This window comes from Anomaloglossus baeobatrachus, chromosome 6, assembly GCF_048569485.1.
Source record: "Anomaloglossus baeobatrachus isolate aAnoBae1 chromosome 6, aAnoBae1.hap1, whole genome shotgun sequence".
Classification (NCBI taxonomy): Eukaryota; Metazoa; Chordata; class Amphibia; order Anura; family Aromobatidae; genus Anomaloglossus; species Anomaloglossus baeobatrachus.
Window position 1 is genome coordinate 520,897,768 of NC_134358.1, and position 13,805 is coordinate 520,911,572.

The 13,805-nt window shown below is 49.5% G+C and overlaps 1 protein-coding gene across 1 annotated transcript in view; it reads left to right on the forward strand.

Annotated features, from left to right (window-relative positions):
• The window catches only part of KIF5B (kinesin family member 5B), a 125,510-nt gene that overhangs the window by 52,144 nt on the left and 59,561 nt on the right, over positions 1–13,805 (forward strand). Inside the window, exons 8-9 of the mRNA XM_075315489.1 lie at positions 2,181–2,305; positions 5,683–5,787. Of these exons, the coding sequence (XP_075171604.1) occupies positions 2,181–2,305; positions 5,683–5,787 (230 nt within the window). The remainder of the gene's footprint in view (positions 1–2,180; positions 2,306–5,682; positions 5,788–13,805) is intronic.

Sequence of the window (13,805 nt, forward strand, 5' to 3'; positions counted from 1 at the left end):
GCTGGCCCAGGTGCGCACCTTCATGCAGGGCGCATCTCACAACATTCCGCCTTACCGGCGGCCTCTGGATCCCTGGGACCTTAATCTGGTCTTCACGGCCTTACAGAAACCCCCCTTTGAGCCTCTTAGGGAGGTTTCGTTGTTTCGTCTTTCACAGAAAGTAGTCTTTCTGGTGGCTATAATTTCTCTGAGTCTCTGATTTGACTGTGCTCTCTTCGGAGTCACCCTTTTTGGTTTCTTTCACCAAGACAAGGTGGTTCTCCGTCCGACTCCGGGCTTTTTCCCTAAGGTGGTGTCTCCTTTCCACCTTAACCAGGACATTTCATTGTCTTCCCTTTGTTCGGCCCCTGTGCATCGCTTTGAGAAAGCGTTGCATGCTTTAGATTTGGTGCGGACGCTCCGGATCTATGTGTCACGCACCGCTGTTCTTAGACGGTGCACCTCTCTTTTTGTGCTGACCACAGGTCAGCGCAAGGGTCTCTCGGCTTCTAAACCGACCCTGGCTCGTTGGATTAGGTCGGCCATATCCGATGCCTACCAATGTTCTCAGGTGCCTCCCCCGCCGGGGATTAAGGCGCACTCGACCAGAGCTGTCGGTGCCTCCTGGGCTTTCAGGCACCAGGCTACGGCTCAGCAGGTCTGTCAGGCTGCCACTTGGTCTAGTCTGCACACCTTTTTGAAGCACTACCAAGTGCATGCTCATGCTTCGGCAGATGCTAGCTTGGGCAGACGCATCCTTCGGACGGCTGTCGCCCATTTGTGAAGTTAGGTTTTGCCTACTTCTCAGTTTCTGTTTATTTCCCACCCATGGACTGCTTTGAGACGTCCCATGGTCTGGGTCTCCCATAAGGAACGATGAAGAAAGAGAATTTTGTTTACTTACCGTAAATTCTTTTTCTTATAGTTCCGACATGGGAGACCCAGCACCCTCCCTGTTGCCTGTTGGCAGTTTTCTTGTTCCGTGTGTTTTTCACCGGCTGTTGTTGTAGACAGAGGTTCCGGTTATTCCGGGTTTTACTCTCTCTACTTATGGGTGGATGTCCTCCTTCAGCTTTTGCACTAAACTGGTTGGATTTGTCATCCAGGGGGTGTATATGCTCGGAGGGAGGAGCTACACTTTTAGTGTAGTACTTTGTGTGTCCTCCGGAGGCAGAAGCTATACACCCATGGTCTGGGTCTCTCATGTCGGAACTATAAGAAAAAGAATTTACGGTAAGTAAACAAAATTCTCTTTTTTTGGTTTATAAGATTCACCCCAAATTTAGAGGGGGGGAGGGTAAAAAAATACATTGGGGTCAATTTTACAATCTGGTGGTGTCTTACCAGAAGTAGTGGTGGAGCGGGGTCGCAGGGGCAGTGGTGAAGTAGGGCAACGCAGCAGGTGTCCCAGATGCTCACTGTGGCCACAGTAAGGTAGGCAACTTCCAAAAAGTGTTGGCGGTGCATGCACAGATGGAGCTCTCGGCTCAAGATCTCATTTGCGTATGCGCAGCCTCTGGGTACCATTTTCCTTAAGTCCGCTGCTGGGAGATCAATGGGCCGCGGAGGTGGCGTGTGTGCAGATGAGATCTTGAGCTGAGGGCTCTATCTGCGCATGCGCCGACTCCAGGCGCCAATATTTGAAGCCCACACCACTGACAAATTCAGCACAGCACCCACAGCCCTAGTACCGTGCCCACAGCATTGCTCCTGCGGCTCCCTCTCCATCCCCCCACCCGGTAAGCAACATTCAGATTATAAGATGCACCCCTCATTTTCCTCCCAAATTTTTGGGAGGAAAATTGCATCTCATAATCCAAAAAATACAGTATATACCTGCCTGCAGTCAATCAGCCAGGCTCTGATTCATGACGGTCTTTTTCTTCTCAGCTGATGATTGACCACAGTCCACATTAAAGTTGGATATGCAGGAAAGAAAGCGCCTTCTAAAGACATCCGGGGCAATAGTTTTGGTGAAACCAAAATGCAAAACTGATATTTAGCCTCAAATACATACATTTAAGTAAAAAATAAAAAAAGATGTTCCAGAGGGGAACATCACCTTTGTAAGATCAATCTGCTCCGCTTCTCCTGCTGTAAAACGTGAAGATCAGAGACTATTCCACATGAGGTGTTCCCTGTGAGATCTCTCGTCTGTAGTCTTTGATGGAGAGGCTTCATTGTGTTATTTTGTCTTGCAGACATGAATGAGCACAGTTCTAGAAGTCACAGCATTTTTTTAATAAATGTCAAGCAAGAAAACACACAAACGGAGCAGAAGCTGAGCGGTAAACTTTACCTGGTGGACTTGGCAGGTAGTGAAAAGGTGAGCACTGATTGTTTTTTATAGAATTTTACATGGTTTTCTATCAATTCAGCTTCAGGTGGTAATGTGCCGCCTTCTTAATGGGTTTTGTGTATATGCCTTCAGGAAACCTGTCGTCTGATTCATGCTTCCTGACCGGTGGACAGGATGAATCAGAGACAGGCTCTGTTTAGCCTTGAATGTCACTCTGCAATGCTGCAGTGTTTCTACAGAAAACCCTTTTAAAACATGAGCCGGTGACAAGTCATGTCCCTGCCCGGATCGGCTAGATTGACAGGTCTCTGCTACAGAATGTCTTTGGTTCCCCATATTGCTTCTATCGGCTGCGGTGTAGCGTATATCAGCTGATCTGTAGGGTAATAATACAAAGCAGCCTAAGGACACACTCCCTTGGTAAAGACCATATAAGGCCCTGTGCGCACACTGCGTTTTTTTGCCGCGGATTTTGCTGCAGAATTGGTTGTTTCATGCAGCCCTTCCCCAGCAAAATCTGAGAAATCCAAAATGCTGTGCGCACATTGCATCTTTATTTCTAACCGGTTTTGCTGCAGAGTCTGCAGCAAAAAGAAGTAGCAACTAGCATGTCACTCCTTTTCTGCGACTTATTTATCCCCCCCCCCCCCTGTGTTTTGCCATTGACAATGTTCAAAAACTGCGGGGCAAAAACATGGGAAATCCACAGTATAACCACATGTGTTTTTGGTGCGTTTTTTCTGCAGATAGGTGCTGCCAGAAGGTGCGTTTTTCACTGGCGAAACAAAAAGGCAGTGTGTGCACAGCATTTTGGATTTCTCATAGCCTTATGCAGTCTTTTCCCAGAAAAGTGTATGTGCGCACATAGCATTCTGCCCTGCAGAAATTTCTGCAGCGATTTGAACAGCACACGTGCGCTTCAAATCACTGCAGAAAGAGTCCGTAATGAAAAAAAAAGCCGATTCCATGCGCTCTGACTGCAGCCCCTCCCATAGACAGAGCGGGGGCTGCAGGCAGAGTACAAGAAAGAAGTGACATGTCACTTCTTAGAACGCGCGCTTCGGGCAGCAGCCGAAGCGCTGCGCTCTAATACGCCACGTGCGCACGGCTCCTGCATAATCTTCATAGATTGTGCTGGGGACGCAGGACGCATGCAGTTACGCTGCGGTGCAGATCGCAGCGTAACTGCATGCAAATACGCAACGTGCGCACATAGCCTAAAGCTTATGAACAAAAACTGCACTAATTCTGCAGCAAAAACGCAATGTGCGCACAGGGCCTAAAGTTGCACCAAATATAAAGACCCTGTCTCTAGAACTGTATGGTTTATTTAAAAAAAAGAAATGCAAAATATGGATGGAACCTGCAGGAATAAAAAAAGGGGGAAAAACTAGGCACATTTTTGCAGATTATCGTTAGGGGCCTGACTACAGCCAATGATCGACTTAAGTACTAAAAACCTATATATTCATCTTTTTATGAATGTGTTGTTGTGATGACATTTATATAGCCCTTTTTTTGCAGTGTGAGCAATGGTGGCGGTATTGTTGCTCATTTCTATCCTTTGAGGTCTTGCGCTCTGTGACGAAACATGAAGGCTCATGAAAGGTGTAATTTACGTCTCGGGTTTCTTTTCTAGGCAGGTGAATAGCTGAGAAACCTTACACCATATTTCTTTTGTAATTCTCTCCCAACACCTCTACAGCTATTATGTGCAATACTTTTTGCCTGAAGGATAAGTGTGTGCAGGAAGCCTTTTCTCACATCCAGATTTCTATATACCAAGTACAGTTGCATTCACTGATCGGACTCCAAAAAGCTGGAATACGGCCGTCCACTTATGGCCGTGTTCACATGTTCCTGTCTGTGTTGGGATAATAGTTGCTTCAGCTTTCACAATTCTTTTCACCGCTTTAAAAAAATAATAAAAAAAAAAATACAATGCTTTTTAGACAGTGGTTTTCCCTAAAGGGAACCTGTGCACCCAAACCTGTGAGTAGTGCTGTGCACATATCTCTAATCCCTACATAATAGTCCCTGCATCTAGTAGTACACATAAACAGATGTTTACAAAAAGTATTTCTAAAGACTGTTTGAGATGCTAATTAGGCCTGTGACTAGTTGCGGGGGCGTTAGTTCCCTGACTAGTTGGCCCGCTGTGTGTGTGCACTAACATGCGTTACAACAGCCAGCGTCATTGGTAGCGCACTACAAAGCCGCCTGTGCTCACGGCGTTCTCCTCCTCGGCATTGAGCTTTTCTGACCCCAGGTGTATAGATACCCGGCTTCAGAGAGGCGTGCTGCATGATTGGAAGTCGTCCGCACTTTCAGTCCTGTGCACTACGCCTCTCTGAATCCAGGACATACACCTGGCTTCAGAGTAGTGCACAGGACCGGAAATGTGGATAACTTCCGGTCATGCGCAGTGCTGAGGGGTACAAAGTTGTGCCCGCGCACGGTTTTGTATCCCTCTGCCGATGATGCTGGCTGTTGTGAAGCAGGTTATCCACACTCACAGGGGCGTGATAACAAGCTTAGTGGGCCGACTAGTCGGGAAACTAATGCCCTTGAGACTAGTCACAGGCCTTTGAACTGTGGACGTGAGGTGTTGGGTCGAGAGCCCCATGTACGCGGTTCTCAGAGGAGCGTTTATATCACAAGTTACACCTAAAGTTTCTTAGGGTTGTGCCATTTCTAAAGTACCTGATTTTCTTTTGCCCCAACTCCTACCATCTGGGTGAACAGCCCTGAACACATCAGATTGTCACCACTCCCATCTAATTCTGTGGACTCGACCAACCTAGTTTTTTTTTTTTGTTTTTTTTTTTTTTTTATTGCTTCATTTGGGGAACAATGTAAACTACAGCTGTATGTGGCTAATTTTATGGGCACATTTTACTATTGGATCCAAAGGGTTTATACTAAAATTTGAAGCCCTTGTCTATATGATAGGCGAAAGATTCCAGATTGCTGGCGGTCCAACTGCTGGGACCCCACCAGTCCCGAGAACATGTCTCTGCAGAGTGGGTCACACATCTGAATGTCCGCTCCATGCATTCTCAGTTGGAGGACCGGTTGTACTGATCAATAGAAGCGCTCGGCTAATTTCCCTTTTGCATGTTTTTATTTTAAGTATGAATTTTAAAGTTATGTTTATGTTCTGACATCGATCATGGAGTGGTAGATTTGCTAAGGTAAATCCAGGTGAGTGCACGCGCCATGTTGGAATAGGACCGATGAGGGGGGCAGTCGGGGCATCGTGTGGTTGCGGCTTTGCCCTCAGGTTCTCCATATCCGGCATTAGACTGGATTTATGCATTTCAGTGGATGAGATATGAACATCACTAATATTGTTCCGGTTTCTATTGCTAAATTAACATTACTTTTCTTTTCCCCATTCTTAGGTTAGCAAAACCGGAGCTGAAGGTGCGGTTTTAGATGAAGCTAAAAATATTAATAAGTCCTTGTCATCTCTTGGCAATGTCATCTCCGCCCTGGCAGAAGGCAATGTAAGTGCTGCAGTGTGGGATCCTGCCATTATGTGCAATGGACACGTGACACTCATGACACTGTTATGTACGTTTATCTCAACGTTTAAATGCTCCTTTCCACACATTAATATTTGTTTTTATTTGCCTGAGAATAGAGTAGGTAAAGATGCAAATATAACCCTGACAGGGACTTGATAGAGCAATAGCCAGAAAAATCTACATATTTATTTCTCACATATATAGCGCTATTCCACAGTGTGAATATCTGTCCCCAGTGGGGCTCACAATCTAAGGTCCTTATCAGTATGTGTTTGGAGTGTGGAAGGAAACTGGAGAACCCTGAGGGAAATCCAAGCAAACATGGCGGAGAACATACAAACTCCTTGCAGATGTGGTCCTTGGTGGGGTATGAACTTTGGACCCCAGCACAGCAAAGCAACAGTGCTAACCACTGAGCCACCGTGCTGTCCCTAATTAAACCGTTCCCACAATTACACCCACCAGTATGTCACCGTGATCAGGCGGGGACAGGCCCAGTGCGGTCACCATTGGAACTTGGCTTAACTGACCAGCCAACTCCTGCAGTAATAGCCGTAGTTTAACCCCCACAGTGACCACTGCGTCCAGATGGTTGTGAGATGGATGGTGCTTCCCCTTCGTTAATGGCGCACCCCCATGCTGCGATCATATGTGCCGATGGTTTTCAAGGCAACTAGAAGTCAAGTAATCACCTGATACATGGGAAACAGAAACCGGGCACTGGCTGTATGAACTCGGCAAGGTATTTTGACTCTGAAATGCTGCGGCATTTAACTAAAACATTCTATGTTATCTGGCCGAGGACTGAGCCACACTGGACAGATGGGTCCCCGGCGGCTTCTCTCCACCCGCTGCCCTGGATTGAACAGGTCTCTGCTTATACGCGAACATAGGGAGACGCCTATCAATCCGGAGCAGAGAGCGGGGGGAAGCCGCCGGAAACCCGGCTGGATAACATACAATGGTTTTCTCAAACACTGCAGCATTTCTTCAGCGCTCTATTGGGAGACCCAGACGATTGGGGTATAGCTACTGCCCTCTGGAGGCCACACAAAGCACTACATCAAAAGTGCAAGGCCCCTCCCCCTCTGGCTATACCCCCCCGTGGTATCACGGGTTCTCCAGTTTTAGCTTTGTGTGCGAAGGAGGTCAGACATTCCATGCATAGCTCCACAGATTTTAGTCAGCAGTAGCTGCTGACTATTTCGGATGGAAGAAAAGAGGACACATATAGTGTCCCCAGCATGCTCCCTTCTCACCCCTGGATGGTGTTGTAAGGTTGAGGTACCTATTGCTGGTACAGGGCTGGAGCCTGACATGCTGTTTTCCTTCCACATCCCCTGGTAGGGCTCTGTGGAAGTGGGATCCTGCCGGCCTCTCAGCTCTGACGCCGGGCTCCATCCACAGACCCATTAGAACCTGATGGAGACGGAGCAGGAGTACGATCAGGGACAGGCCCTGCATCATACAGGTACTCTGTGTCCCCGGCAGGCACAGACACACTCCGGGCTGGCTGGGTGTTGTAGTGCGCCGGGGACCGCAACGTTGGAGTTAGTGTCCCTACAGATTACTGGGGGATTTTTTGTGTATGGGAACGCAGCGCCGACCCCCTCTGGACCGGGCGGCGCTGCTGTGACTTGTGGTGCGCCGGGGATCCGCCGTCCGCGCTTTTACGGCGGCGGCGGTTATAAATTGAGTCCCCGGCTTTTTGGGCCTAGGACGCCGGCAGCTCCGATTCGTTCCCGCCCCCACCCTGTCATTCAGGGTAGGGGAGAGACGCTGTTCGCTAGCAGCGACGAGGGCTGGAGCCTGATTTACATGCTCCAGCCCTCACACTAGGCACAGAGGGAAGCAGGCTTCCCACTCTTAGCCAGGAACGCCCAGGGCCCGCCCCCCTTCTCTCTCAGGACGCCGGCAGCCATTACATGCAGTCTGGCTGGAGGAAGGACGCAAGGCTCTGGGAGACCTGGACTAGGGGCTATCTGGCGACCACACACCCGCTTTTTAAGCGGGCGGTAAGCGATTTTTCTGTGCTGGTCCCTCTAGTGCCTCACGGTGTATCGGTGTACTGTGTAGGATATAGAGATATTGTATTTCTTGCACTGTGAGGTCGCTTCTGGCTGCATCTCCCAGATCCCTCTGTGGAAGCAACAACATGTCATCCTCAAAACGCAAGGCTGCCAAGGCTAGGGCTGTGTATACTGCGTGTGCTGCATGTGGGGCTAATCTACCAGCAGGCTCCGATGACCCCCATTGTGTGCAATGCTCCGACCCGGTGCTGCTTCGCCAGCCGGAGTCAGGAGAGGTAGTGACCCAGGCTGAGACGCTTGTAAGTTCTGCCCCGGTGACAGGGACAGACTTTGCAGTTTTTGCTGATAATATGTCTGTGTCTATGGCAAAAATCCTTGAAACCTTGCAATCTATGCATGGGGCTCAGTCTTTGGGCACGGCGAGGCCTCTGTCCTCAGGTCCCCCTCACTTGGAATTAATCCAGCCCACAGGGGGGTCCCCGGCTTCACAGGCCGAGGATTATGACTCAGATGATAGCCCCAGCCACCCTAAGCGAGCTCGCTGGGAAAGACCCTCGACGTCATCACACTGCTCAGGGTCTCAGCGCAATCAGTCTCCCTGTGATGTGTCTGATGAGAGTGATCAGGAATCCATTCCTGGAACCCCTCTCAACCTGGATACCCCTGATGGGGATGCCATGGTAAACGACCTTATCTCAGCCATCAATAGGCTGTTGGATATTTCTCCCCCAGCCCCTTCAGCAGAAGAGGCGGCTGCGGAGCAGGAGAAGTTTCGTTTCCTTTATCCCAAGCGTAAATTGAGTGCTTTGTTGGATCACGCTGACTTCAGAGAATCAATCCAGAAGCACGACGCTCACCCAGAAAGGCGTTTCTCTAAACGATCTAAAGATACGCGTTTCCCTTTCCCCCCTGAGGTGGTCAAGCGCTGGACACAGTGTCCAAAGGTAGACCCCCCGATTTCCAAACTCGCAGCTAGGTCCATAGTTGCAGTGGAGGATGGCGCTTCACTTAAAGATGCCAATGACAGACAGATGGACCTTTGGTTAAAATCTGTCTATGAAGCTATCGGCGCGTCGTTTGCTCCGGCATTCGCAGCCGTATGGGCACTCCAGGCTATTTCAGCTGGCTTAGCAAAAGTGGATGCTATCATACATCCAGCAGTGCCGCAAGTGGCGCACCTTACCACGCAGATGTCGGCGTTTGCGTCTTACGCTATCAATGCGGTCCTAGAATCTACCAGTCGCACCTCAATGGCGTCCGCCAATTCGGTAGTTTTGCGCAGAGCCTTGTGGTTAAAGGACTGGAAAGCAGATGCTGGTTCCAAAAAATGTTTAACCAGTTTGCCTTTATCTAGAGATAGACTGTTTGGCGAGCCATTGGCTGATATCATTAAGCAGTCCAAGGGTAAAGACTCCTCTTTACCACAACCCAGAACAACCAAACCTCAGCAGAAAAAGTGGCAGCAGAGGTTTCAGTCCTTTCGAGGTTCGGGCAAGACACCATTTACCTCGTCCAAAGGGACTCAGAGGACGCAAAGAAACTCAGATTCGTGGCGGGCTCACACGCGCCCCAAGAAAGCAAATGGAGGTACCGCTTCCAAAGCGGCTACCTCATGACTTCCAGCCCCCTCCCTCCGCATCGCCGGTCGGGGGCAGGCTCTCCCGCTTTTCCGGCATTTGGATGTCACAGGTCAAAGACCGGTGGGTGACGGACATTTTGTCTCGCGGGTACAGAATCGAGTTCAATTCTCGTCCTCCAGCTCGGTTCTTCAGAACCTCCCCACATCCAGACCGAGCAGATGCTCTGCTGCAGGCGGTGGACTCCCTAAGAGCGGAAGGAGTGGTGATCCCAGTCCCTCCTCAGGAACAAGGGCAAGGGTTTTACTCCAATCTCTTTGTGGTTCCAAAAAAGGACGGCTCGTTCCGTCCTGTTCTGGACCTAAAACGGCTCAACAAACATGTGCACGCCAGGAAGTTCCGGATGGAAACCCTGCGTTCTGTCATTGCCTCAATGTCCAGAGGAGACTTCCTTTCCTCAATAGACATCAAAGATGCTTATCTCCACGTGCCAATTGCTACAGAACATCAACGTTTTCTACGTTTTGTGATAGGAGACGACCATTTTCAGTTCGTAGCTCTGCCATTTGGTCTGGCGACAGCCCCACGGGTCTTCACCAAGGTCATGGCGGCGGTGGTAGCAGTCTTGCACTCTCAGGGACACTCGGTGATCCCTTACCTAGACGATTTATTGGTCAAAGCTCCCTCTCAAGAGGCATGTCAGCACAGCCTGAATGCTACGCTGGAGACCCTACAGTCTTTCGGATGGATCATCAACTTTCCAAAGTCGATCCTATCACCGACTCAATCACTAACGTATCTTGGCATGGAGTTTCATACTCTAGCAGCGATAGTGAAGCTTCCGCTGAACAAGCAGCGGTCACTACAGACAGGGGTGCAATCTCTCCTGCAGGGCCAGTTGCATCCCTTGCGGCGCCTCATGCATTTCCTAGGGAAGATGGTGGCAGCCATGGAAGCAGTTCCCTTTGCGCAGTTTCATCTGCGCCCACTTCAATGGGACATTCTCCGCCAATGGGACGGGAAGTCAACGTCCCTGGACAGGAAAGTCTCGCTTTCCCAGACGGCCAAGGACTCCCTACAATGGTGGCTTCTTCCCACCTCATTGTCTCAGGGAAGATCCTTCCTGCCCCCATCCTGGGCAGTAGTCACGACAGATGCGAGTCTGTCAGGGTGGGGAGCAGTATTTCTCCACCACAGGGCTCAGGGGACGTGGACTCCGCAGGAGTCCACCCTTCAGATCAATGTTCTGGAGATCAGGGCAGTGTATCTTGCTCTACTGGCCTTCCAACAGTGGCTGGAAGGAAAGCAGATCCGAATCCAATCGGACAACTCCACAGCGGTGGCATACATCAACCACCAAGGAGGGACGCGCAGTCGGCAAGCCTTCCAAGAAGTCCGGCGCATTCTAATGTGGGTGGAGGACAGAGCATCCACCATATCCGCGGTTCACATCCCAGGCGTAGAAAACTGGGAAGCAGACTTCCTCAGTCGCCAGGGCATGGACGCAGGGGAATGGTCCCTTCACCCGGACGTGTTTCAGGAAATCTGTCGCCGCTGGGGAGTGCCGGACGTCGACCTAATGGCATCCCGGCACAACAACAAGGTCCCGGCATTCATGGCGAGGTCGCGCGATCAAAGAGCTCTGGCGGCAGACGCCTTGGTTCAAGATTGGTCGCAGTTTCAGCTCCCATACGTGTTTCCGCCTCTGGCGCTCTTGCCCAGAGTGCTACGCAAGATCAGATCCGAGTGCAGCCGCATCATACTCGTCGCTCCAGACTGGCCGAGGAGGTCGTGGTATCCGGATCTGTGGCATCTCACGATCGGTCGACCGTGGTCACTGCCAGACCGACCAGACTTACTGTCCCAAGGGCCGTTTTTCCATCAGAATTCTGCGGCCCTGAACCTGACTGTGTGGCCATTGAGTCCTGGATCCTAGCATCTGCAGGATTATCTCAAGGAGTCGTTGCCACAATGAGACAAGCTAGAAAGTCGAATTCGGCTAAGATCTACCACAGAACGTGGAAGATTTTCTTATCCTGGTGCTCTGCTCAGGGAGTGTCTCCCTGGCCATTTGCATTGCCCAAGTTTCTTTCCTTCCTGCAATCGGGGTTAGAAAAGGGCTTGTCGCTCAGCTCCCTTAAAGGGCAAGTTTCGGCACTATCCGTTTTTTTTTTTTTCCAGAAGCGTCTAGCACGTCTTTCTAAGGTGCGCACGTTCCTGCAGGGGGTCTGTCATATTGTGCCCCCGTACAAGCGGCCGTTAGATCCATGGGATCTGAACAGGGTACTAGTTGCTCTCCAGAAGCCGCCCTTCGAGCCTCTGAAGGAAGTTTCCTTTTCTCGGCTGTCACAGAAAGTGGCGTTTCTTGTTGCGATCACATCGCTTCGGCGAGTGTCTGAGCTGGCAGCTCTGTCATCCAAGGCTCCCTTCCTGGTGTTCCACCAGGACAAGGTAGTGCTGCGCCCTATTCCGGAGTTTCTCCCTAAGGTCGTATCCTCTTTTCATCTTAATCAGGATATATCCTTGCCTTCTTTTTGTCCTCATCCGGTTCACCGGTATGAAAAGGACTTACGTTTGCTAGATCTGGTGAGAGCACTCAGAATCTACATTTCCCGCACGGCGCCCATGCGCCGTGCCGATGCACTTTTTGTCCTTGTCGCTGGTCCGCGCAAGGGGTTGCAGGCTTCTAAAGCCACCCTGGCTCGATGGATCAAAGAACCAATTCTAGAGGCCTACCGTTCTGCGGGGCTTCCGGTTCCTTCAGGGCTAAAAGCCCACTCAACCAGAGCCGTGGGTGCGTCCTGGGCATTACGTCACCAGGCTTCGGCTCAACAGGTGTGCCAGGCAGCTACCTGGTCCAGTCTGCACACTTTCACCAAGCATTATCAGGTGCATACCTATGCTTCGGCGGATGCCAGCTTAGGTAGAAGAGTCCTGCAGGCGGCAGTGACACCCCCGTAGGGGAGGGCTGTTTTGCAGCTCTAACATGAGGTATTTCTTTACCCACCCAGGGACAGCTTTTGGACGTCCCAATCGTCTGGGTCTCCCAATAGAGCGCTGAAGAAGGGAATTTTGTTACTTACCGTAAATTCCTTTTCTTCTAGCTCTTATTGGGAGACCCAGCACCCGCCCTGTTGTCCTTCGGGATGTTTTTTTGTTGTTTGCGGGTACACATGTTGTTCATGTTGAACGGTTTTTCAGTTCTCCGATGTTATTCGGAGTTAATTTGTTTAAACCAGTTATTGGCTTCCTCCTTCTTGCTTTGGCACTAAAACTGGAGAACCCGTGATACCACGGGGGGGGTATAGCCAGAGGGGGAGGGGCCTTGCACTTTTGATGTAGTGCTTTGTGTGGCCTCCAGAGGGCAGTAGCTATACCCCAATCGTCTGGGTCTCCCAATAAGAGCTAGAAGAAAAGGAATTTACGGTAAGTAACAAAATTCCCTTCTTCCCAGTCCTACATGCCTGCTTTATACAGCCAGTGGACCGGGCAGCATGTGTCCGCTGCCTGATTTACTTAAAGGTTCAGTTCACATTTATCCTTTATCACTATACTGGGCACTTGCATCGGGGATTCTGTCTAAATATCCAAAATTCCAGATTCAGAACAGCCATTAACACTATTTACTATAAAGAGGCAAATGGAGTCACTTGGGTTACTTTATGGTTTCTGTTTTGTTTTGTTTTTTTCTCCCGACAGCTATACTGGAGTTTGTGTATGTGTGATGTTTTTATTGTTACAGAGAATTCATTTTTTGTCGTTGGTTATTTTATTTTTGTATATACTATTATTATTAATAATAATAATAATAATAATAATAATATTCCCCCTAGGGGTAATAACTCCTATTGATCGGTCATGGAGTGGTAGTTGTACATGGTTTCTAACACTGTAGGACCCCTGCTTTTGCTATCTTTGGGGTTCCTATAAGTCAGAATCCCAGCAACCATAAGTTTATCACCTATGAACAGGATATGTATATATGTCATTAATGGGAAATGGTGCCCATTCAAATAAAGGACTGGATGGTTAGACAAATCGTGGAAAGTGACTATTACGCAGGACCCTTCTATTATCGGGGTATTCTCGGATTATGTATGTTTTTTGATGGAAATAGGTCACCGACACTGGCAGGGGCCACAGCGCTGCCAGGAGACTCACAAACACTGAGCGTACGTCGGCCCCGTTTTCTATAATGTCCACAGTTGTTTGCATTTAAAGGTGCTATTTGTCAGAATAAACAGCCTAGACCCAAAACATTTGATTAATATTGATTTGTGGTACAATTGGCTTCACAAGTTTTCCTTAATTGGAGCTTGAGAACAAGTGATAGAGTTCTGGGGGACCAGCACGGTCTCCCCATCTGCTAATTTGTTTTGCCTTTTTCCTA